The following is a 25,482-nucleotide window of genomic DNA, read 5'->3' as shown; positions in this document are numbered from 1 at the left end:
CTGAGAACGAGTCCGGTCTCCACAGTCGCTCGGGCGGAGTCGTCAGGATAATAGAGCATACGAGCCTCTTAAAAATTAAGTACGAAACATTGTTTCGGAGCGAAATTAATTCAACCGCTGGAATCTCTTATTTCGTCGAGAAACGTCGTTTGAAGAGGATTTGGTTAAAACTTGCCATTTGTTCATTTGTCGGAAAAGCTATCTTTTTGAGCTAACGCTGCTAGCTAACCTAGCAGTTTTTACGGGAAGGGAAGATTTTCACGGCCCAGCGTTGACGGGACCCCATGCAAGTTGCCAAAGTGAGTAGCTGCCGTTTTCGCTTTATGTATATATTGCGCATATTATTGTACGGTTCGTTGTTCTTAGTGTTATCCGATGCAATGTAGCGTTGTTAACGTATTCACGGATGTTTCGGACTCCGTTTTAGCCACATAATCGCCTTTCTTTCATGTCAAGTTCGATTGTTCAGTTTGTCTGGAACAGCTTGTTCCATTGGCGAAGCGGAGCAGTGGGAGTGCATTAGTTCCTGAGCACTTTAACAGCTACCTTACTCTGCGTTCTAAGTGTACGATTGTTTTGCATACAACATTGAAAACATTGTCGGAAGGGCTGGTTTCTGCGTAATTTCACTTAAATGTAACGTTATTCAGTTGGTTAGCCCCATAGCTTAGTGTGCTCTAGCTCTGGCTCTAGTCTGTAAAATCCTCACAAAGCTTAGCCATTGAGCTAGCTAGCTAGCTTTTTTTCGCTAATGTTAGCTACCGTTAAAGTTTGCTAACGCTAGCACAGTGTGGAAAGCTAGGTGAGCATGTGGCTAGCAGTCTCGGTCTTGAAAACTAATCGAGTTTTCCTTTGTTAAAGATCAGCTATCTAAAACTGCGCTGTGCAGTTTATTTTAAATGTCATTTGTTGTTTATTTCGTTTAGGTAAAGTATACTAGCGATAGAGATGACCTGAGCTCCTAACCACGATAAGCCTGCATAATAAGGTAGCGTCCGAGTAAGCTTCTCAGATGTCTCCGTTAGCTAGCTAGATTTCCTAGGCGTCAATTGCTGTCTTTCGTTACATAGTCTAAGTAGTCTGCTTAGTTACATACATATTAACAGGAGAGAAGGTTTCTGCTTGTAACAAAAAAGACAATGTGTAGCAGAACTGTATGTCCCGCCAAATAGAATGGACTAAACTCAGAGTAGGAGGTATATTAATTCACTAACTACATGAGCACAAGTTTGGGTTGATATGAACTTGATATGACTTTTTCAGGTTTCTAATTGAAATAAATTTGGCCCCAACCCGTTGTTGCATTGCATTTCGTTTTCATTGCAGCAAGTTGTTCTGCAAGCATGTTGTGTTACGTATCACTGTAGTTCAGAGCAGTGTGAACTGGGACGTCAATATATGCGCGCTTTTTTACAATGCATTTTTATGTTCTTTAGTAGCTTGTTCCACATTGCACATTAATATAATGCTTTTAGCTTTCTGTGATTTCTCACTAGAAAACACAGTGACGTCTAGTTACTGTTTTGTTTGTTTATTGAAGAAATCTAGAATTTTGATCGCAATATGTTTTAATAAGGTACTTATATTTTACAGTTTTTTTTCAATTATATGTGTTATGACATTGAGGTGATTTGCTTTATGGAACTGTATTAGTTGCGCTGATAAAATGTGTGCTTTGCTTAGAAAATGGCTTCTCTTTGTTGCAGGTCTTGGTTACATTAGCCAAAGCACTGGAGCAGACCAATCACAGATGGGAAAATTGTGTCTGAAGCACCGTGAAGGTGTTCTAGATCACTGGAGAATCAGTTTCACTTAAAGGACAACCTACTGAGGGAGAGACTACAGCATGATACAGTACTTGAGTGTATAGGTTTCAAAAAAAGACATTTTTGACTGTTAGTAGATACTTTGTCATACCCCAAGAGTGGTTTATCAAGAAAAGCCATTGCAGGGGACTGTAAGAGACAAAAGAAACAAATCCCAACCATTTTGAGAAATATCCTGGCACAAAAGCATAAGGAATACTAAGAAATCAAGATGAGCGCAGAAGGATATCAGTACAGAGCACTATATGACTACAAGAAGGAGAGAGAGGAGGACATTGACCTTCATGTCGGGGACATACTCATAGTGAGCAAAGGTGCTCTATTAGCACTTGGCTACAGTGAAGGTCTGGAAGAGAGACCAGAGGAGATAGGCTGGCTGCCTGGTTATAATGAAATGACTCAGGAAAAAGGGGACTTCCCTGGTACCTATGTGGAGTTCATTGGCAAGAAGAAGATTTCTCCTCCGACCCCCAAACCAAGACCCCCCAGGCCTCTGCCTGTGGCTCCAGGACCAGCCAAGAATGACTCGGACTCTGAACAAGGAGGTGAGCGGGGTCTACTTTAGAAACTTTAAGCTTTAAGCTACTTCTGCCTTAAACTGCAGCTGTCCACCATTTTGTGCAGCTGCAGGAATTGTTGGTTTAGTGCCCAGGAAACCCTCGAGGTTCATTTTAGTTAGGCCACTCTTTAAAACAAAATTCAGCAAGTCTACAGTTGTTTTTATTTATATTAGTCATGGCAATGGTTGAAAGGTGCACAGTTTTAACACATAATTGTGCACTAAAAAGCCTAAAAATACTTACCCACTCTGAACTCCCTTTTAGAACTAGTGACCAATTTTTACCACCTTTTCATCAAGAGATTAGATTTATGGTCACTAGATACAAATCTTCCTTGATTATTTCAGGACGTTTTGTTTTTGCGACAGGCATAGTTCATAATTGCAAACATAGCTGGAAGCCTGTATTTGGAGTAAGGCCTATACACATTTGTGTCTGCTGTATAGTTATCAGGGATACTTTTTGGATATTTTATGTTCCCACATCACAGTGGCCAGTGATCTGGCCATTTAGAGCCTCACATTGTCCCATTCACACCTCCATGAGCAGCCTAACACTTTGTGAAAGATTGCAAGATTAGCAGAATCTTCTGCTCTGACCTCAGTCCAGTTTTTATTGTTGCTTATAAACTTTATTGCACAGGTTTAGATAAGATACTGATTGCTGAACAGCAAAATTGGGGAAGGTATTTTTCAACTTTTTTTTTCAGTAGAACTGTAATATCCTGTTTGTAGTTGAAAGTGGTTGTTACTGTTTCTAAAAGTGTTCTTGGGACCATAGTGGTTTCCACTCACACATAAGGGGAAATTGACAGATTGAACAAATCAAAGCTCATGCACCATGCCTGGCCAATGCTGTGCATAGTGCGTCACCAGTTTTCTTCTTTGGTGTGTTGCATTAGGTTCTGATTAAGATATGCTGGGAGAAACATTGTTGCCATGGTGGCAAAGTGTGTGGATGTGTTTTCATTGGTGCACAGAACATTAGATTATAAGTGAGAGATTGCTGCGCTGTAATCGTTGGTGGTAAAATCATGTATCCCACAAGTCATCTACTTCCTGACCCTGTGTCGTTTATCGCTGGTGTAATTTTTTTGTGCATCATGCTAAAATTAAAAAAAAAAAACACACACAACCCAAAGCACTATCAGTTGTTGCTAGAAATACAAAAATACTCATGCAGACATTTTCTGACATTTTGCTGTTGCCTCAATGGCACAGACAATGTGTGCAAAGCTTAGGAACTTTTGCTTTGGATAGGCTGTCAGGTTTGGTCCATGTTAACTGGCCTAAGCAGAATACATTAGTGGAGAAGGAGGTTAACGTGAACAACATTTGTAGCCTTGATAACAGAGCCTGAGCTTTTGGAGCTATGCTGAATGGAGACCAGACCAAGAAGACTGGCTGTCTGCCGGGGCCTAGTGCATTGTGGGGACATGGAACTAGTTACCAGTGATACTTTGTCATGCCCCTCCTGCATCAAAAGCAGTTAAAGTTTGTCATTCTTTTTTTTCTTTGTTAATCTGTAATAGGTCTAGACGTGAATTTTAAGAATCTAGTTTTTAATGTACGAATATGACAAAGGTGTCTTGCACTGTTGTTTAGACAAAATGGGAAATATTTTGTTTCAGAATGTCTTAAATTTTTATGCTTATCTCATTTGGGAAAGCAAATTTTAATGCCCCAAAACGTTGTTCATCCTTATTAATATTAGATGCCAGATATGAATGGCTTTGTTTACTTTAATATGATCTGTAAAATATTCTTCTTACTATTAAGAACAGAATTTTCGGTATTGAAGGATGGTGTGAAAATCTTGACTCCACCCAGTAACAGGTTTGTATGGGGTCTTGAAGTCCCTATGAGAACTGATTGTGAAATTCCTGCAAAGTCTGGCATGGCTTACTCTCCACATTGAAGTCCAGCAGTGTTGAGTGGCAGCCCCAGAGCTCCGTGTGAGGGTGAATGTGGCACCGGGAGAAGAAAAGTCTCTGTGTTTGTGTGGGTGGGAGGTGGAGAGAGAGGAGCTGGGGCCTGCAGCGGTGGGGCTGGGGCCTGGGGCCTGCAGCCTGGATTCTTGTTGCTTCATGGCATGATTTATTACCTGCCACTGAAGGATCTGGCAGATCTCTCCTGCTTGCTTTTCCTTTTCGTCCCTCCCTCTCTTCTCTTCTCCTCTCCTCCTCCTTTTAATGTTTTGATAATGTTACTGGGGCTGGGCCCAGCTCATGCAGAGAGGGAAAAGTTGGAGAGGGGCAAGGGGTGGATAGACAGAGGGAGGCAGTAAGGGGAAGGGTCAAAAGTGGGGGCTCGAGCTCGTTTTCGTGGCTGCTCTCTGTCTTGCTCTCTCTCTCGCTCTTTTGCTCTCTCTCTCTCTCTCTCTCTCTCTCTCTCTCTCTCTCTCTCTCTCTCTCTCTCTCTTTCTTTCTCCAAGCCACAGGGGCTTACTTCAGAGAGCAGCAGATGTGGAATTTCAGCCTGTTCCGGCTCCCAAGCTTTTAAAAACACTAATGTGCTCCTTTTTGTGGGCCTCTAGAGCAAGAGGAGCTGTACGCGCCCAGGCGAGGCCAGCAGAACCCAGCCCTACACTGGATTTACTAAAATCACAACTGCTGTCTTTCTCATTCTACTTTACTTTCAGAGCCAGAGAATTGTAATCTGCATTCACCATTTTTGTTGTTCACCCTTCACACTTACAAATGAACAGATAATTTAACAGCACCATTTATACTCAATTGCATTTGTTCTCAAGTTCCTTGATGCAAGACGTTTGCAAATTCTTCTGTTCATTTAGTATGAAGTGAATATACATAAAACCTGAACAGTCAAACAGAACTTGGTTAAAGGCTGATTTGTTGCATTATGTAAAACTTTGCTGAGTAGCACCTTGCGAAATTATCGCCTTTTCCCCATTAGGAGAGCGTGTGTGAAGAGAGTGTGTGTGTGTGTGTGTGTGTGTGAGTGTGAGTGAGGGCTCTTGACATTAGTGCTGTGTCCTGTTGATGTTGAGCCCATATTGGTAAAAGTGATGTCTAACCCTGCTGAGATGGACATGGCTGAGTTTTTGATTTCTATCAAAGGGAACAGTTTGTTGCGACCTACTCTGATACCTGTCACTTTCCTATGCCATGGATTTGCTCTTCAGTGTTTATCTTTTTTTTTTTGAGTAAGGGTAGTGTGGCACTAGGACAGGAACTTATATTTTAATATGAAAGTTGTAGATGTCCATGTTCTGCTGAGGGTGCTTAAAGTGAAAACTTCTACTTTGTTGGAGTAGAACTGATTACTGTGTGCAAGTCCATGCAGGGCGTACATGCTTTGTTTCGCACCGAGAAATCTGATGCCCCCCCTTCTTTCTTAACATAGTAGCTGATGAGTGTCTGTGCAAAATCTTTTATTCTATAGGCCCAAACAGATTGGAGATTAGTTGCCTTACCTTTCTTTCCTCATAGTTTTATCTTCTTTGATGGTCTGTTAGTCTTTACTTTGAAGAGGTGGCCTGCACATTTGAGGTAGACTTTCATGAGCTGTTCTTAATGCAGATTGTGAAAACTGCTGCACACTGTATATTTTGAGCATTTAGGTTTGAGGGAAAAGGAGGGGGGGGGGAGAAGCCTCTCCTGCACGCACCCAGACAAATCACTAGGAGAGTGCCTATAGTCATGCCTGAGAAGTGAAAGAGAGGCATCGGCAGTTAAGTGAAAAACCAGAAAAGAGAGATTTGGTTTTGGAGGTGATCAAGCGCACAAGCGTGTGAGGGAATAGCAGGGTAGAGTACATGTCACATAGCTGGAGTTTGAGATAATGTAGCTTTCTCCTTTTCTGGGGCCTCTTCAGTGCTCAGCCGAACATCTGCTGTGTGGAGTCGCTCACTGAGGGAGAATTGTTGCTGGGCTTCACAAAGAATGTGCACTTTCCCCTAAACTCAGGAGTAAGCAGCTGGGGGTTGCATGTAACTCCCCCCACATCATTTCAAGCCTCTTCCCCTGAGCACAGCAAAATAGATATTGGGGCCCAACCAATATATCATTTAGCCGATACAATTGGCTGATGTTAGTAATAGAAGTGCATGCATGAACATAACTTGTTAACACATAAAATATATTAAAAACTATATTAAGAGAACTGATTAAAAATAAGAGATAGTTAACTACCTAATAAGGAGTCTAGAAAGTGCCAGTACTTTGTGAGCTTCTGCTGTTTGAATTTGAAAAGTGTCACAGTTTATAGTTGACAACCAAAAACGTCAGTCAACAAAGCACAGTTCAACAAACTGTCTCTTTTTATTTATTTATTTATTTATTTATTTATTTTTTTGACTGTATGAAATTATATTAGCAGATATCAGTTATTGGAGTGTCTGTGTTCATTTTCTAAGAGATTTACTCTCGTCGCACCCCACCTTGGGAAATAATAAAAAAAGACAAACAAAAAAAAAAAACAAACCCTAACAAATGCTTGGTGCAGTGTGTCTGTCCAAAAATGACAACCCCCGATTCTAAGAGCTGGCGGTTAGGCCAGGGCCAGGGCCGAACTGCAGTTGTGGTCATGATGACGTGCGTTCCTGTGGGCTAGCCTGCTGGACAGCCTGTGCCCAGCAGACAGATTTAGCATTGTGCTGAACCAGTACAATTGTTCCTGTGTGCTGACTGCATGCAGAGCCGCTGTGGAAGACATGGCCATGCCGAGCGTACCCAAATGACCACTCGTTGCCGTTTTAAATAAGCAGTGGTTGAAACGAGTTGTACATTGTGTGCCTTGGAACAAGCTCAGAAAGCTTTTTATTCCATGGTGTTTCATGTCAAGAAAAATAAATGGGTGTGTTACTGATAATAGGATGCTATGGCGGAATGACTTGCCAAGCAGTTCCCAGAGAAGCCCCTTCCTCACCACCTTCGTTGTTTCTTTAATTCTTAGTTAGAATGTGCATTCAGACTAAGGGTGCAAATCTCTAAACATCACACGATTCAATATAATTTTGATTCAGGGTGCTAAAATGTGATACATTATTTTTTAATGCTTACATCTCTAAATTTTTTATCCTTGTCTCATTAACTTAGTTGAATTCAACAAACTAAACTACTTTGTGTTGATCTTATTGTTTACATCACGTTGTATTCAGTGGTGGCTAATGTTTTTGCTTCAGAATTGTTTGGCCTTGTTGACATTTTTCACTTAAGAAAGGTTTATGCGTAGATCTGTGTAAAAGTTTATGATTATGATGTTTTGTAACATCAGTGCAGATTCTGAGAGAGAATCACTTCATTTAATTTTTTTTTTTTCTTTTTCAGAATTACAGATTCTTTTATTGTAGAGAACAACCAAAAAGCAATTCCCGATTCAAGTGAATTATAAGAAAGGCTCTATTATGATGGCATATCCAGAATTAACATCTAGAATATCTCGTGTTTGAAAAGTGGTGTTTGAGTCTTGAGGCAGATAACTTAGCAAGTATTTAGTAGTATCATTTGATTACTTACCAAAAAAATTAAAATTTCATAAAACAACGTATTTCTTTTTTGGTATCTAGCTTAGTGTTTTAAAATAAAATGTATATAAATAACTGTGTATTTTATTTACGTACATACATACACACATTTATACACCTATTTTACCTGCTTTCCTGAATATGCACTTGGGCCATGGCTTATGAGAGCTGCAGTAAAACGCTTGTGTTTATGGAGCCCTGTGCGTGAGAGCGTGCACATGTGCCTTTCATTACTGATCGCCTCCAGAGATGCAGGGCTGAATTGGCAAATCTTCTTACTGGAGGCCGAGCATGTCTGCTCTACGGATTAGCAACACGTTGCAAAGAAGGGAGAGAGAAGGAGCAAAAAAGGAGAACTGAAATATGCCCTTGAATAACTGAAAGTTTAACAGCACGATGAACCTTTTTCTTCTTTACTTGGCAGGTAGTTTTGGTGTTGTGTAATACTGAAGACAAAGTATAGGGATCTTAAATGATTGTGAACTAAAGATTTTCTGCATAAGAATATGAACTGCTGGGGGCAAAGACCTATTAAAGAACATCATACCTGTTTTCATTTGTTTTTTATGTTTATTTATTACTATTATTATTATTATTATTATTATTGTTGTTATTATTATTATTATTATTATTATTATTATTATTATTATCATCATAGAAACAGATGTCACTGTCTTTCATTTTGAAACTACATTTGCTATTGGTTTTCCAAGAAGAGCCATGTTGCATGCTAGTTCAAACCATATCCAGGTTTATTAAGGAATTTTTTCAGGTGTGCTTGTTTTTAGATTAGATTAACTCTTTCTAAAACTAAAGTGGGGGGCTAGAGACATTTTTATGTAATGGGGTTGTAGTGCATTTTGCAGAAATGTTGTCCACTGGGGGATGTTCTTGTTTGTGGGCTTAATGACATTGGTTGCTGAACTTAAAACTTGTTTTACACCGTTAAGAACATACATTCACAATGGCCTTTTTCTCTCCCGGTCCCTTAAGCTAGGCTATAGGCTAGTCTCACATGGTATAGTACAAAATATGATTAGTGGCTTGAAACATTAAAGTAGAAGAGGTAGCTCAAAAGCTAGAATGAGATCCATCAAACAATACTTCTTTTAGAAAGTTATGCTTTTTATGCTTTCACTGTCTGTGCTCCCTGAGAGATCCTCTCTTTTCTACCTATAGAGGGAGACATTGTGTCATTTTTCAAATGGCTGAGGAATGTGACACTGTGGTTTGGTCTGTCCTATCTTTCACTACTGCCTAATTTATTTTGCTCTGACGGGATTATCGTGATTGACCTTTTTTTGAAATTATTGCCTCTTGGGTTGAACTGAGGGTGAAACAAGTATGCATGGTCACTTTGTGGTTAACTCACCTAAAAAACTTTTTGTACTCTGCTAAAAAATGTACAGTGGCTCCCTTATGGCTGAATTGGAACCACTACTACTAAAAGTCAGTTACAGCAGTTAATTTGACAGCAAAAAATGTATTTATTTATTTATTTTCACTTCACCCCATCATTGGACCCTTACTGTGGGTTTGTGCTGTGACTAAATGATCATCTAAGAGAAGTGAACAGGCCCTAATTTTAACTCCTGGGCCAGCTATCTTTAGCTCTGTATAGGGCTTCTCTGGCCACATTCTGCAGTTCAGTCAGTTCAGACATACTGTCTGAATGAGACTTTTCTACACAACATTGCTACCTCATGACTTCCACAAATCTTGGTTCTTCTTTCCCTGAACCTTTTGGGATAGAAATGAGAGCGCTGTGTTGCATACAGCCTGAGGCCTCTGTGGACTTGCTCTTGCCCTATTCCTCCTCCTAGTGTTACCTTGGTAACCAAAGTCGGAGCAGCTGTTCCTATTGGTCAGGTGAAATAGACCTCATGCCGCATCACACATTGCCTGTTTGATTGTTCCCTCAGAACATACACCTTTTTTTCTGCTGGGTGACAGTTTTATCTACACGATGGTAACTAGTTCCAAATATTGTTTGTTTTTGTTTTTGGCTTTAAATGCAGTAATTTCTCTGACTTTCTTTATCTCCTCAGCTTGAGAATTGATTTTTTGACACAGATAATTCAAACGGATGCTGTTTTCAGCTTGGGCTTTCTAGAAACTCTGGATGCATGTTGGAGTGTACACCCTAACCTCAAGGAAGCCTGCTGTGTGCAAGCCTGATAGTTTTACAATGTCAGCAAGCTGAGCAAAGCTGAGGATCAGGGTGGCGTGAGCACACAAACTACCGTTGGGCTGGGAGAGGGGTGGCTAAACCTCCTGCAGGCATTAGGATTAATGACTTTCTTGCCCCGAGTCCTGCGCGACTGACTCTGTCCTTCAGCGTCACTTTCTTTGTCCACCTGACTGCTGGTCTGGCCAAAGGCGTTTCGGAGAAATGCCGGCGTGATGAGCCGAAACATTTCAACTATTTTTCTTGGTGTCATTCAATCTGAGCACCCTGAGGGCCAGCACTATCAGGTCACTCTGAGTTCCTGGGAAGCAACACAATCCTCCTCCTCTCCTTAGCCTGTGCCTCTGTAGCCATGTTTCTCCCACCAGTGTAAATAAACGTAAATAAAAGACGATCAGGAATTTGCTTTTTACTGAACTTGATACTTCGGGCTGGAGATTTTTGCTTTATTTGGTGGTTGTGTATGGGTTTGTGCTTAAGTAAATGATACTACTGAAACAGTTGTGAGTGATAAGTGAGCTTCAGTAAAGAAGAACACCTTAAGTAGAGCAGAGAGAGGGTAAAATTAGCCTCGCTTTCGTGAATCCCGCTTCTGTGAATCAGCTGTCTGGTTCTGCCCATACAGCAGCCATGGATAGAGTGTCTGTCCATGCTAAGGGTTACACTTTGGACACATGTGGGAACAGCACTCATCTCTGAATCTCTATATGAGGAAGAACTCTGTATCTCAGTGTTACCATACTTCTTAGAAAATGAACAACACATACTCATGGTTGCTATGAGAGGAAGATGTGGTGCAACATGTTCTCTTGCGTTAATACACTACTTGGTCATGCCCTTTTCCTGAAGCAATAGACCTGTACCTAAGCATTATTTTTAACAACCTAAATGACTAGTTTTCTGTGCATGGCAATTTTTCTTTACTAGATCATTCATCAGCTCCACCAGTCACTGTGGATAAGCTATTGGGGGAAGGGGTAATTTTGGTGCAAAAATGGAATGAACTGCAAAGAGGGTTCATTCATGACCGCTCACGTTTAACTCTGCCGCCTCCCAACACAACGAACAGCCGGGCCTTTGAGAAACATTGGCTTTCTGAAATGCTGGGCCGCAAATCCAAATAAAGCAGCCCGCTGGCCCCACAGCCCTTTCAAGTGCACACCTGTGCTGCCAGATCAGAGCATAATCTGCCCGTTAGCTGCTGTTTGCTTAGCCTCCTTGGCCACCTCCACTGCTCATTTAATCACATTCTTCTGCTCAGTGACTTCTTTTTTTCTTCTTTTTTTAAAGGGTGGGGAGTGTGGGGGCACTGGGTGTCCTGTCAAAGCCACTCGTGCACTGACCGTGCTCAGATGTGCTGTCCAAAACCTGCATCCTGTTAATTCTTGATATGTCACATAAACCCATAAGTGCATGCTTCAAAGACTGCTTCACTGTATTTTTGGTCTGTTTGGTGGACCCAAAGTGGCCACCATCACTATTTTGGGAAAAGCTGGCAAGGCTGCATGTTGGCATTTTGATGTACAAGGCTGTGTTAATGGGATTTTTGATGCTCTTTTTTTCTGCAGGTTCTAGCACTCTGCTGGATCTGACAGAGCAGTTTGCCCCTCCAGAGACGGCCCCACCCACGCTGCTCAAACTGTTGGATGCAATTGAGAGGAAAGGTGAGTGCATCTCTGATTTTGTCTCTCCATGTCTGTCTGTCTGTCTCCATAATTTTGCTTCCATTTCCTCCCCTTTTTCTCTTTTTCCACTGTATATATTCCTTGTCTCTGTAGGTCTGGACAACCCTACCCTTTACAGGAACTTCACTGCTGGAGGAGGCCTGGATGTCCGACAATGCTTCGATGGTGGTGAGTGGCCTTTATTGATGGCTCTGACCCAGTCTTTTTGCGTTCTTCTCTGGGTCTCTGATAGTGTGTTCTTTTTAGACCCCCCTTCTGTGGATTTGGAGCAGCTGGATCTGCAGATGTTGTGTGATGGTCTCAGACGATACCTGCTGGACCTGCCTCAGCCTGTCATTCACTCTGCAGTTTACAGCGAGATGGTACACATTGTCCAAGGTAAACACACTGTGCCCTTCTGTTTATAAAAAAAAAACAGAATAAATTTTCTATAGACCATTCTGTTTTTTTATTTCTTTTATGTGCATCTCAGTGTTCGAAAAGAAAATACTAAAAATGTCATGTTCTGACAATATATTCTCATAAGTATTTAGTATTTTAAGAGAGCCTGAAGTCAATGGTTGTCGCTGTTGCTGAAATTATAATGCAGGTACCACATGGTGGAGCTCTTGTTCTGAAATCTGATTACAGACTGCTTGTTACAACCACAATCATTCTTCACCATTAATGCTGCTGTTAATCTACTGCTTTTTTGTTTGCTGTGAACTTTTTGCATATTGGCCTAACTCTCCCCAGCCCAAAGATGGGCCCCAACTGATAACCATGTATGTGGGTAACAGTTTTTACCGTCCTGTTATGTGTCTGTGTTTCAGCAGTTATGTAAATACAGTTAGCATAACTCTGTTTGAGCGTTTGAAATTAGCCTGGAGCAGAGAAGATGACCTTATCTGCTCCTTCTGTACAACTGAACAATATTTTGCTCAGGGATGTCAAACTTTTGGCTGTAACAGGACTGTAATTATCAGTTCAGACAGAGTAAGAGCAGCTTTTTTTTTCTTTTGCTCTGCTAGCTACTTACAGCTGGTTATCGTGCAGTCACGTTGCACAGCACAGGATATATGTGGTTAATAAGACCTAAAAGAAGGCTGAAAACTTATCTGCTGCATCAGTCTTGTCAGCCAATCAACTCTCAGTGTACCAGAGTCTCCTCCATTATTGTCACACTTATGATCTTTGTGCGGTTTGAAACCGTCTGAGCAGAATTTTCCAACTGACTGCTGAAACATTTTATTCATTATCTCTACCCTCTGTTTCTCTGCTCACATTTTTGTGTTTAGCTCATGCTTTGTACAGTGATGCCAAGCAGCTGAGGCATTTTTTTTTTCCTTTTCACCCCATTATTTCCTAAGAGTTTAATGTATGTGTGTGTTCTTATGTGTCTCCATATCTGTGGGCTGCAGAGGTACAGGGCTCGGAGGAGTGTGCACAGCACCTGCGGAGGATTGCCAGTTCCTCAGCGCTGCCGCCCCAGTACTGGCTGACACTGCAGTGCTTGCTGAGGCACCTCGCCCGTGTGTGCCAGGCGTCAGCTGCCAACCTGCTGAACGCTCGTGCCCTCGCTGAAATCTTCAGCCCCATGCTGTTTAGGCAGCAGGCTGCCAGGTGCTCCCTTACTCAGCACATGCAACCTCAAATCACATATTCTTTCACATATACATTTGCACAGAGACGCAAGTTTACAAGACACAGAGACAGACTTCAAGGCAGTTTTAAAGACCTAGTATTTTTCATTTAGATTAATCCTACACTATATATACTACACTACATACACTAAAAATCTCATTCTGAAAATATGTATTCTCAGAAGTTTTAATGCAGGTACTTGGACCTTCACTGACTCTCCCTCCTCCCTTTTTCTATCCTTAGCTGTGAGCCCAGCCCTGAGTCCCACATAAAGATTGTTGAAGTCCTGGTGACCAGTGAATGGAGCAGCAGCCAGGCAGCTCCAGGTAGATGCCACTTTCTTTCCCTGTATTCAGCAGCCATATTAAAAGTAATGGCTGTTATGTAATGGCTCTGCATTGACTGTTCACTCATTTGTTTCTGCTATGGATTTGGTTCCTTATTACATAAGAAGAGAGAGGGATTAAAAACCCATAAAATGAATGGTAGGCTTGTGTATGTTATGAGAGAAAGTGAGCAGTATGTTGGGGTAGCATTAAGGGGACTGCGGATGGGAGGAATAGCAGGCGACCTATTGCTATTATTAGCCTGTCAGACGGGTTGAATGTGAAAGCAGTGGCACTGCAGCAGCAGTGGCCTCTGCACCACAGCTCCCAGCTCTCTGCTGCACAAGCCTCCATTTGTTCCAGTGCCCTTTCACAGACCCTCCATCAGCATCCCTCCTGTTAGGTGTGACCATAAGCATGAATGAAAATAGAAAGTACCCGAGTAGGTGCTGCTCTCAGATCAGCACCTACTCGAGTAGACTGCTGCCACATCCTGATGCCACCCTTGCGTTATCGCAGCCCAAGCCACATTACAGGGGTTATCATGTGATTCCACTTCGGTAAGGGGTGCTGTCCCCACAAAGATCCTTTCATAACAACTTTAAAGAGGATTTAGATTGAGGAAGGAAGCCAAGCTTGAATGGTTTGAGTTGTTGGAAGTTGCATGCAGCATTGCTGGGTTTGTCATGGAGTGCAAAACTTGGGTGCTGGTGTAAATCTTTAATGACTTAAGGCGCATTGCAGAACATTAGTATTCCACTCCCCTGCCTTTTGTGGGTCAAGTTGTGTAAGAGAACTGAAGCTGAACTGAACAAAATGCAAGTTCTGCCTTTTTTTGTCTTTATGGATTATTGATAAAGTGGGGCAGCCCATTGAGAGCTCTAAGAAGTGTATATATGTTTGTGTGTGTTTGTGGGGGGTGCGGTTGCTCTGTACACTGTCTGTTTAAAGATTTTATTACCTGTTAGGACCTATTTATACCCCTTCCAAGTGTGGGTACTGCTCAGCTGTCGGTAATTTGCACCTGCAGGAGCCAGGGCTGGGCCAGACGAGTCTCAACTCAAATACACACTTTCACTCCCCTTCTTTCTGTTTGGGGAGCCCAGTTCCTTCCTGTGTTTCTCTCTCACACACACACACACACACACACACACACACACACACACACACACACACACACACACACACACACACACACTTACACCTATGGAGGTAGCTTAAGAGCTGCTTCAGTCTCACATTTGCTGTCTCATTTACTTGCCCATACAAGACTTGGTGTCTGCACATGTGGCAGTGGAGACCGTTGTATATGTTACAGTGGGTAAGAGGGTGCGTACATTTTTGGATTGTGTGTGTGTGTGTGTGTGTGTGTGTGTGTGTGTGTGTGTGTGTGTTTCTGTTTCTGTTTGTCTGTTCATGTGTGTGCCTGTGCGTGTCTGTTCACTCCCAGTTACAGGCGGGCTATTTTAAGCCACTGGCTAAAGGCCCACTTAGATTTGGTTGGCTAGAGGCTCCGTCTACTCCACAGAGAACTCTTGTTAGCTTGCAAGTAGTGGCTGCTCTCACACACATACACATGCTCGCAAAAATACACACACTTCCTAGGACTTCACTCCACCCTCCTTCCCCCTCCTGCCCCTGTCCTGCCTGCACCACATGCCCCTCCCAAAACACAAAGTGCCAAGCTCAGCAAATATTTGAACCTGAGCGAGTTAATCATAAGACGGGAGCCTGCGAGCCAGCACAGTGGTGAGAGCACGAGCACGCAGCAGGGCCGGCTTTTGGAGAGGGTCAGAGCCAGGGCCAGCTACCCCGGCAATCATTAACCAGCTGCCTCGGGCCTGTTTTCCCTCCCACACCGCTTAGCCTACCATTGCTTGTGCTCAAGCTCCAGGATTGGGAGGCACCAACCTGTTGCACCTGCCTCAGTGAGGATTTGCCTGGATTTTGCTTCCATCACCATAGTTGCCTTTTTAAAGAGCTACGTGAAAGGTTCCAGTCGCTAAATCTGCAGAATGGGACAACTCTTAGAGACTTGAGAAGAGGCTATTTTGGATTTACAGCACAGGGAATCTTAAATGGACATATTCTGCTGAACAGACAGCTGGTTTACTTGAACATCTCCACAACATGCACAATTTGCAGCGTAAGTGTGTTGTTTGAAGACTTCAGAACTGTTGGTGTAAAACTTTTGGTATTGGAAGTAAAAGCATAAACCAGTGAGCTAGACAAAAAGGTGTGAATTGCGTGTGATGTGGTTGTGGACCAAGTTGCGTGTGATGGAGTTAGAATGGAGATGTGAATGGAGTTAGACTGGTTTTTGAAAGTGCTGTTTAGTGGAGCAGTTAGACTAGGTTCTTTTCTTAGTGGCTTCGTTCTTTAACCACCCCCCATGACAGGGCCCCATATCTCATCGGTTTTTGCCTCTTGGTGTCTTTTTTTCACAGATGGTCGATAAGTACAGACTCTGACAGCAAAGTTCAGAGCGCAACGTGCCAATAAAAGTGGACTAACCAGTTTGACTCAGCTTGGCCTTGCCTCGACACGACTGAGCATGTGCACGATGAGTCACATTATTCATTTGCTCAATCAATGCATTTTCAACACTGATAGCAAATATTGAGTTGCAGGGGATGTATTGCTGCGTCCCGTTTGACAAGCTTTTATCAGGTAATTTGAATGCAGCCTACGGGGTGAAGATGCATCATTCATAGTTTTGTATTATTTCTAGTATTGTTTAGGGTTCTGAGGTTCGCAGCTACACTTGACCCACTTTGTAGCTGCTAGGAAGCTGCTTCACTGGACCTGTCATGTGATGGGGACAATAGGCCATGTTCCTGGGGCTTCTTTTAACCCTACTGAGTATTGTAACTATTTCAGGTGCCTCCCCGGTCTCAGGCAGTTTTAACCACCCCCACCCCACCCTTGTGCGAGTGTCGCGTTTGGGGGATTATGAGTGGTATTTGTGAGCACTTGCCTGCCTATGACCCGGCCATGTGCTTGACGTAGCAGCTGCCTACGTGCCGCTGCAGCAGCGATCAGCGCTCAGAGCCTTTGTCTGCCTGCCAGCACAGAGGCCGGTCTCAACCACCCCACTAGCTGAGAGGAGGAGCCAAGGAGACCTGCAACAGACAGAGAAGAGGGAGGGAGGGTGGGAGGAGAGAGAGAGAAAGAGACTGAGACACCAGATCCTCTTTTCATTTGAAAGATGCTGTGCTACCATGCACTTCGTGTGTGAGTGTTGCGTTTGATGGCTGTTAGCTTAGAGAATCTGGTCTGCTCTTGACACTGCGTGTTCCTTTAGGCAGTTGGATACTATTGAATGAAGCAGCGGCATTTATTTTTTTTTTTTTTTAAAAACCTTTTTCTCTGGACTGGAAAACGGCAGTGCATTTTCAAAATGACATCATTGCGTTCAGGAAATGAACAACGTAGTGGTGGGCGATGAGGCAGGAGTGGCTAGCAACAGTCCCGCAGTGCCATTGGCTGGGGTAAGTGATGTAATGGCTTCAGCTGACTCCACTCTTCCAGGCTTTTCAAGAAGCGATATTTAGAGCTGCTTGTGAAGAAATTCTAGTTTTGCTTCACAAGGCATTAGTTACGCAGGGAAATTGTGCGTCAGTTGTAGATATGCAACATGGCATTAATTATGACTGATACGGATTGTCGAGGCTTGGATCCAGGCTGCGGGACTGACCTGCTCTTTTATATAGAAGTAGACCCGCCAGGTAAATTCTAAAATTGGTGCATGGTGGTTGTTGTTCATTGTATTGTATGTTCTTGTAACAGGTGCATTCATGTGGAGAGCAAGTTATTGCTGTTGTCTGTGCTTGATAAGAGTTGTCATTGCAGTTGTATTAGATATTAGTCAGTAGATGTGTATTTTCTTCTTACTAGTGGATGCCTATTTGTTGTGAGAAGACAATATGTTTCTGTTTTAAACACATTATCAGCTTTGGTGCATTATTTTGGAGCATGTCCATTTATACGGATATGCCTACATTAATGTCTAGGAGGCTGCTGGGTTGCTACTGCAGTGGGCTTAGTAATGGTTAGTGACTGAAGTGAACAAAGGAGAGAATGGGTAGATGAGGGGGGATAAAAATAGCCCATCGCTCGAGCTCTGCCTCACGTTCCACAGAGACCACACGGCCCCCGCAGCTACCTGTCACTCAACCCAGCAGCCAATCAGTTGCAGCGTTTGCCTGTTACCAGTGATGCAACATGTTCTCAATGGCTGGTGAAAGAAAGCAGCATCTTGCCAGAATTGCAAGCTTTAAGAAGCCTATCATTATGATTCTACTTATGACTGTGAGGTCACTGATATTTCTCTGCTTGGTTTTGGCAATGTTGAAGATGGTTGTCATGCTCGCTCCCCATTGAATGTCAGAAAGGGGCTGTCCAGTTTAATCAGGCAGCCGTTCAGCCACATGTCTTGCTCCGTTTCCAATTTATTGCTGCATCCCTGCAAGCAGTGAAAGAATGGTGAGGGTTTCTCTTTCTTTTTTTCCTGAATGAAATGCATTCTCCTTGACTCACCCTCAGTCATGGTCAGCCTCCCTGCTGGAGAGAGAGCAAAGGCATTCTTTTAGCTCCGCTTAATCAAGTGGAAAGGGGGGGGTGAAAAATCTCACAAAATGCAGAAGCCTCTGCATGCATTAAAAACGTGACTATAACTCTGGTTAAAGTGGGAGATTTTGATTGAGAAAAATGCATGGATGATTTAAGCTATTTCAGTCCTACTTTCCTGCTTCTATCTGGATGAAACCCTAGAAAAGTGTTTTTGTTTTCACATTATAAACTTTCTTCACTCTGCATTCAGATTGCCTGGACATGTCCAAATGTATGGGCTGATACTTGCCCAGGCATGTTTCATATGTAAATGACCTTGATTGAGCTGGTCCATTTGGATGTAAATCAGTACCAGCCTATAATAGCCCACTGTGCTCTTCTCTTCACAGCACTACCTCCGAAGCCACCCAAACCAACCCCTGTCACTAACAACGGTATGAACAACAACATGGCTCTGCAAGATGCTGAATGGTACTGGGGGGACATCTCAAGGCAAGCACTTTTTTTCTGTAGCTCATCTTTCTTTTGCAGCCTTCACACAGAAACAGAAACTTAAAAGGCTTCATTTTGACATCTCTAATGTGGATGTTTCCTCTCTTGCAGGGAGGAGGTCAACGAGAAGCTAAGAGACACAGCTGATGGAACGTTTTTGGTCCGTGATGCCTCCACCAAAATGCATGGGGACTACACCCTCACGCTGAGGTAACTTTTTTACATTTTATCATTACCACAAAGAACCCCTTACTGTGTGCCACGGTGAAAAGGTTTGGTGCGCATCTCTCATGTGATATTAATGTGTATTATATTAATTTTTTAATTTCATTTGGTTTGCAGGAAAGGAGGTAACAACAAGCTGATCAAAATTTTCCATCGCGATGGGAAGTATGGTTTCTCGGATCCTTTGACTTTCAGCTCAGTGGTTGAGTTGATCAATCACTACCGGCACGAATCCCTCGCTCAGTACAATCCCAAACTAGATGTGAAACTGCAGTATCCTGTGTCTAAGTACCAACAGGTAATTGTAATCATAGCACATGAAAATGAAAAGCATCTTAATGGAGGAATGTGTTATAAATTTTACTGCAGTGTGGCATAGAGATCTGAATTTTTTTGTCATCTTTCATAGGATCAAGTGGTGAAAGAGGACAACATTGAAGCTGTGGGCAAGAAACTGCATGAATACCATTTGCAGTACCAAGAGAAAAACAGAGAGTATGACAGACTGTATGAGGAGTACACTAGAACGTCACAGGAAATTCAGATGAAAAGGACTGCTATTGAAGCTTTTAACGAGACCATAAAGATCTTTGAGGAGCAGTGTCAGACACAAGAGCGCTACAGCAAAGAGTACATTGAGAAGTTCAGGAGAGAAGGCAATGAAAAAGAGATCCAGAGGTGAGTTTTAAAGCCCAGACCCAAATGTACTTGAACAGAATCTGCCCTTAGGAAAAACTTATCAGCGCCCTTTACGCAAATCTGATTATAACAAATGCTTCCTCCCAGGATAATGGTGAACTATGAGAAGCTGAAATCAAGAATCAGTGAAATTGTGGACAGCAAGCGTCGTTTGGAGGAGGACTTGAAGAAGCAGGCAGCAGACTACAGGGAAATTGACAAGAGGATGAACAGCATCAAGCCTGACCTCATCCAGCTCAGAAAGACCAGGGATCAGTACCTCATGTAAGTGCCTTAAACTTAACAGGTTCCTAAATTTAAATATAAAGATGTTTTCTCATTTTGATGTTGATTTCTGACATTCTCCCTTGCTCTTGAACCACAGGTGGTTGACACAGAAAGGAGTCAGGCAAAAGAAGCTCAATGAGTGGCTGGGAATCAAAAACGAGAACCAGGATGAGTGAGTATCTGTTATCTTCCATATCATGAAATTCAGGATGTCGCATGTTGGCGTTCTTTTAGGAATTTTGACCCCGATGCTCATTGGTTCTGTTTCTGTGTGGTAGTCAATACTCTATGGTGGATGATGATGAGGATTTGCCCCACCATGACGAGCGCTCCTGGAAACTGGGCAACATTAACCGCATCCAGGCTGAGGCACTGCTGCGGGGCAAAAGAGATGGCACATTCCTGGTCCGAGATAGCAGCAAACCCGGCTGCTATGCCTGCAGTGTTGTGTATGTATCTTTCAGCTGGCTTATAAAGCTACACAACCCATTTTTATCCTTTAAGCCTAAATGACGTTGTTAGCAAAATAAGAATGGTATTAATAAAATGTGTAGTGTAGTGTCCAGGTTAATGGATAAGTGTAATTTCTTAATGCATACATTGTCTTCAGGGACCTCTCTGTTTCAGTGGCTAGCATTCAGTTTTGTGCATCCCCTTGGTTGTGCAGAGGGTAGTTCCACGTGACTACTCTGAATGTGTGGCTCAAAGTCTAAGGTCTAAAACAATGTCTCTTTTTTTCCTTTTTTTTTTTTTTGCAGCGTGGATGGCGAGGTCAAGCACTGCGTCATCAACAAAACCCCTACAGGCTATGGCTTTGCAGAGCCCTACAACCTGTACAGCTCGCTGAAGGAACTGGTCTTGCACTACCAGCATACGTCTCTTGTTCAACATAATGACTCTCTGAATGTTACGTTAGCATACCCGGTCTACGCACACCAGAGGCGATGAGGACTAGTGAACACACACTCTTGGGACTCATTCACAGAGAATGAGAGTTAAGAAGAGGGCCTCTTCTCTCACAGCAATGCCTCCACTTTGGCCTCAGGACGGAGGGCTGTTTTTTCGCCTTTGAACAGCCCTGCTGCAGGTGATAAAACACGAAACCCAAAACGGACATTTTATCCACTGAGACTTCGACCAGTGGCAAGTTTTGAATGTAGTTTTCTTCTTTGAGTGGAAACTGCTGAACGTTTATCTCTCTCTCCCAAAGTGGAGGACTTTGGAGGCCTTTTCCAAATGGTGCTTGTTCATTTCAAAGCTTTACCCGCTGCTGGAATGTGGAACGCTGTTGACAATAACCTCTGGAGTGCATCCTTTGTGTTTTGTTTTTTTGTTTTTTGTAATGCTACTCGGAGCCCTAATCCTCACCCACATGTTTAGTTTGGGTTTACCCTTCCCTCTCTGTGTGTGTGCGTGTGTGTGTGTGCGTGTGTGTGCGTGTGTGCGTGTGTGCGCGTGTGTGCGTGTGTGCGTGTGTGCGCGTGTGCGCGTGTGTGCGTGTGTGTGCGCGTGTGTACCTGTGTTATGGACGTGATGTGACCAAAACTCACAGTATAAGAAAGCTATTCATGATAGGGGTGTTCAACGTGACAACTTGAGAAACGTGAACAGACCATGGAATTAGCTGAACAATGTAGCAAGATGGCACTTTCGAAACAGTATATTCTGTATTATCACATTAAGGACTCCTGTACGAACAACTAAAAGAGTGAACATCTCATCTCAAAGGAGCAAAACAAAGAAGACGGCAGGATGTGTGGCATTTCCTTTGTAAGCATTACAGTGATGAACTATTGACTCCATCTCTCATTTATGAACTAGCAAAGCAAGTAAATGGACCTGAAATGGACATACTTCATGTTGTACATACGGACATCATAAAAAAGAAAAAAAGCCTATGTGATGAATCCATATTGTACCAAAAAATGCTCAGTTCCTTCTCAGTTGTATTCTAATCTGCTATGCAAATTCTGTATCTCCCTTCTTCTCTGCAAAGTTGTGATTTTATTTTACATGTTGCTACCCATAATATAAAATTTTTGTTTTTATTGCTTTTATTGTCTAAATGTCAGTAAGAGGATATTTTAAGTGTCAAAACCGCCAAGAAAAATGGCTTCAGTTTTACAATAGAAATGATACTTTATTACAGATTTCTTTATCAGCAGCTGGTAAAATTAAAGATGAGTATTTTATTAGTCTTTTTCACTTTGAGCATTTTCCTAGGCAGAGCCTGGAGGACTTTAGTGCTGCTTCTGTCAATAGTACCAGTGATATATCCAAACATTTTATCAGAGCAAAGAATTATTGACCTTTTCAATCGCTGCAGTCTAGTGAATTCATATCGGAAAACTCATTAGCCTATAGTTTACTGTTTTCAAACCAATGACAGATTTATTTTGTGATAAATTTTCCACAAATGGAGAGCAAAGCGAATTGATCCTCTGGAATGATGGACATTGTGATGACCCATTTTAGATGGTGAGAGAGTAACACCCCTTCATTCCTTACCAACGTAGTATTTTTTTCTGTATCAGAAAACCCTTACTAGTGTTTACATGGATGGATCAACTCATTTTGACTTGCACCCAATACTAGGCTGATTCTCATATAATGCTGATAAATGCTAGTTCTACCAGCTGAAAGATTTTTTTTTCAGCTTGATGGCCACATTTGTCATTGCTATCTTTTAATTACTCATCAGGAATTACAGTATTCTAAGCTTTATGACTGGTTAAGTCTGTTTGGCATAGAGTTTTGCCTCCAGCTCGAGTGGTGTCTATATTGCAGTTATGCATCCAATGGTATTTTGCATAAATAAACATCATTGTGACACAAGTAATCAGCTTAATAACTTGTTAATGAGTGTATGTGTTCTGCAAATCACTCACCTGCTTGCCAGTTTATCACCAAAGCCAGGTCAGCGCTAAAGTGATTCGATTCCTTGTTTTAATGAGGCCTGATTGCCTTAAAATGAGTTAGTGAGCTAACCCTTACAAACTTTTCAGTTAGGTTAAAGAACCCTTGTGTGCCCCAATTGATCAGCAGTTATGTAGGTTATTCAGTCAGTTCCTGTAAGCAAGTGTTTGTTTGTGGATGGACTGAAAAGTATTATGTTGCACAAAAAAAGTTGCCTTTTCCATAAGCCTCCTTAATTTTTCTGAGCAACTTTTGTAAATGAACAGCTGATTGGTCTAGTCAGTCGGTTTGACACCTAAGATCTAATATTCAAAATAAGATGAAGGCCCAGTTTCCTAAAAGCACTGCAGTGATAAAGAACATTTTTATCATTTGGGAGGATGTTCAAAGTGGTACTTGCTTTGTCATCTGGCAGTAATCTTTGTGCTAGTGTTCTCCACATTTATCTCAAATACTGCAAGAACTGCATCTTCTGCAAACGACTCTCAAAAGAGTTCTTGGTACGAAATCAGGTGATTAAAATGATAACTTCCTTTCATTTGTCAGATAAGACTTTTCCTTTCATGTGTTGTATTTTGTTTTTTTTTTTTTTTTTTTCTACCCCTGGCCACAAGACCTCACATTATCTGGTGTAATGCTATCTACAACATGGCTGCCATGCTGCAGTTTTTAGAACTTGATTTTCCCTCTCTGAATCTGTAAGGTGTTGATTTACAGACAATTGTAACCACAATACTAACATTGAGATTAACCAGTGTGATCTGGTTCTAAAACCTCTTCAGACCTGTAATGGCTTTGTCTTTAAAAAAATAAAATAAGTGTTTCAAGAAAAAAAAAACTTGTGTCAGTTTGTCTTTAGCTTGTCACTCTCTGTACTGTTGGAGGTTATGCAAATTTGGTGGTGTGACATGATGGCACGCCATTGATGTCACAGTCTCTATTAGGGACGCGAGGTTACAGCACTCTGTGTTCTTTCGGTCTGTGTGCAGTTTGGTATACTGCAGGATATATTCTGATGTCATTTAGATTCTTATTTTAGTGCCATTTTAAGGTTTTGCACACTGACAAGCATCAACAGCATCACTGGAGTAGTGTCCAGGTTATGCAAATTAATATACCCTACAGTGAAAGATGTCAAATATATTCCTATGTGCCTTTTTTTCCCCTAGAAAGAGGAGGACTTTCTGCATAATTCAGATGTAAGCAAAGTCATTCAGAATGGTTTGATGTGGAATGTGCTGTAAAGAAACTTGCAGTCAGAGTTGCTCACAATGTTAGTGATAAGAGCCAGACATCTAAAGTGATAAATGCCTCTAAATGCTGCCTCACAGCTACCTCACTGTTACATGAAATGATAAATACGCTGCCTGATGTATGATACATTGTGTTACGATAGTTTTAAGATTACGTTTTGCCTTAAAACGTGTAAAATACATCAATAGCAGGGTGGTACACGCGAGGTGATGTGAGGCAGAATAGTATCCAACAGACAGTACCCAAAAAAATACCCTTATAACAATTTTAGTCCTAAAACTATTTTACCACTATCTGCACTACATATAAAAACTCAGAAGACACATGTAGGTTCATCTCCATTGTAAACACTCTGAATGACTTTTGACATTTGAACAACTGAATTATGCAGACATTTTTCAATCTCAGTGGGTGCAGACCACCTACTCTACTGTTTTCAAACCAATGATAAGTTTTTTTTTATCCTGGGCCAATCTTCACCCATTTTGTCAAGAGCTCTAAAAATGACAACAGTACAAATAACTTATTTCTGATTAAAAATGTCTCCCTAAGTAAATAAATTATAGAAATGTTTTAAAGTAAAAGGTAGAAAAAAATGATTCTTTTAAGTTAGTAAACGGCAATATTTTGACTTTTACATTTTGACTTAAATCAAAGCCATTGATGCTAACTAGCTAACACAAAGAGAATTTACATCATATGTGTCCTGATGTGGGTGGGGTTGGTTAGCACATTATACGCTACACAAATAGCATACTCAATCTATAATTGTATTAAATATACATTGAAGCTGTAAAAATTCTTCTTCCCTCCAAGCTATTTCATAAGTGAGTCTATCCAAAAATGAAAAGAAAAAACATTACTTGGAACCCAAACAATTTATGTATTTTTATTTTTTTATAAACTTTTATTTTACCAAGACGATGTTTAATTCACTAAATAGAAAAGAAGACTTTATGCATTGTGGTGTGTTCATATAGGCTAATAAAAGCAAAAAGATTTTTACATTAGTAAAGTGGCCTTGTTATTTATTTATTTATTTGTGTGTGTGTGTGTGTGTGTGTGTGTGTGTGTGTGTGTGTGTGTGTGTGTGTGTTCGTGTTCTTCAATATATGCAAATGATAAAACTGGATGGCACAAATGCATGTGAATTCAGTCATGAATGCACCTTTCTGACCCTGAAAGTGACTATTTTCTGATAGTTGGGCTATCCTATGCCAGCCAACCCCCTATCCCCGTTTGTTGGACAAATCACTTATATTCACAGACTAACTTCGTTTGCATTTAAACTATTAAACCACGCAGGAAAAAAAAGGCACAGACCGGCATGGCTGGTCACACGCAAAAGTAGCACATGTCGTC

At 41.8% G+C, this 25,482-nt stretch overlaps 1 protein-coding gene across 4 annotated transcripts; it reads left to right on the top strand.

Annotated features, from left to right (window-relative positions):
• On the top strand, nucleotides 1-23,454 carry pik3r1 (phosphoinositide-3-kinase, regulatory subunit 1 (alpha)). 4 transcript variants are annotated; one of them, XM_036580224.1, is made up of 15 exons: nucleotides 1-299; nucleotides 1,707-2,371; nucleotides 11,630-11,725; nucleotides 11,840-11,914; nucleotides 11,993-12,124; nucleotides 13,147-13,348; nucleotides 13,613-13,695; nucleotides 18,657-18,759; nucleotides 18,871-18,969; nucleotides 19,102-19,282; nucleotides 19,394-19,662; nucleotides 19,771-19,947; nucleotides 20,048-20,122; nucleotides 20,229-20,399; nucleotides 20,709-23,454. In XM_036580224.1, the coding sequence occupies exons 2-15, from the start codon at nucleotides 2,038-2,040 to the stop codon at nucleotides 20,896-20,898; spliced, it is 2,187 nt and encodes a 728-aa protein (XP_036436117.1). In that variant the 5' UTR covers nucleotides 1-299; nucleotides 1,707-2,037; the 3' UTR covers nucleotides 20,899-23,454. The 4 variants fall into 4 exon arrangements, with proteins under 4 accessions (XP_036436117.1, XP_036436120.1, XP_036436121.1 ...); XM_036580227.1 differs by lacking the exons at nucleotides 1-299; nucleotides 1,707-2,371; nucleotides 11,630-11,725; ... (2 more) ...; nucleotides 13,147-13,348; nucleotides 13,613-13,695 and adding an exon at nucleotides 15,431-15,841; XM_036580228.1 differs by lacking the exons at nucleotides 1-299; nucleotides 1,707-2,371; nucleotides 11,630-11,725; ... (2 more) ...; nucleotides 13,147-13,348; nucleotides 13,613-13,695 and adding an exon at nucleotides 16,878-17,186.
• The last annotated feature ends 2,028 nt before the right edge of the window (nucleotides 23,455-25,482 follow it).

Source organism: Colossoma macropomum, unplaced genomic scaffold (assembly GCF_904425465.1).
Source record: "Colossoma macropomum unplaced genomic scaffold, Colossoma_macropomum, whole genome shotgun sequence".
Lineage (NCBI taxonomy): Eukaryota > Metazoa > Chordata > Actinopteri > Characiformes > Serrasalmidae > Colossoma > Colossoma macropomum.
The sequence above is the reverse complement of the archived record's forward strand: the minus strand, read 5'-3'. Positions and strand labels throughout refer to the sequence as shown.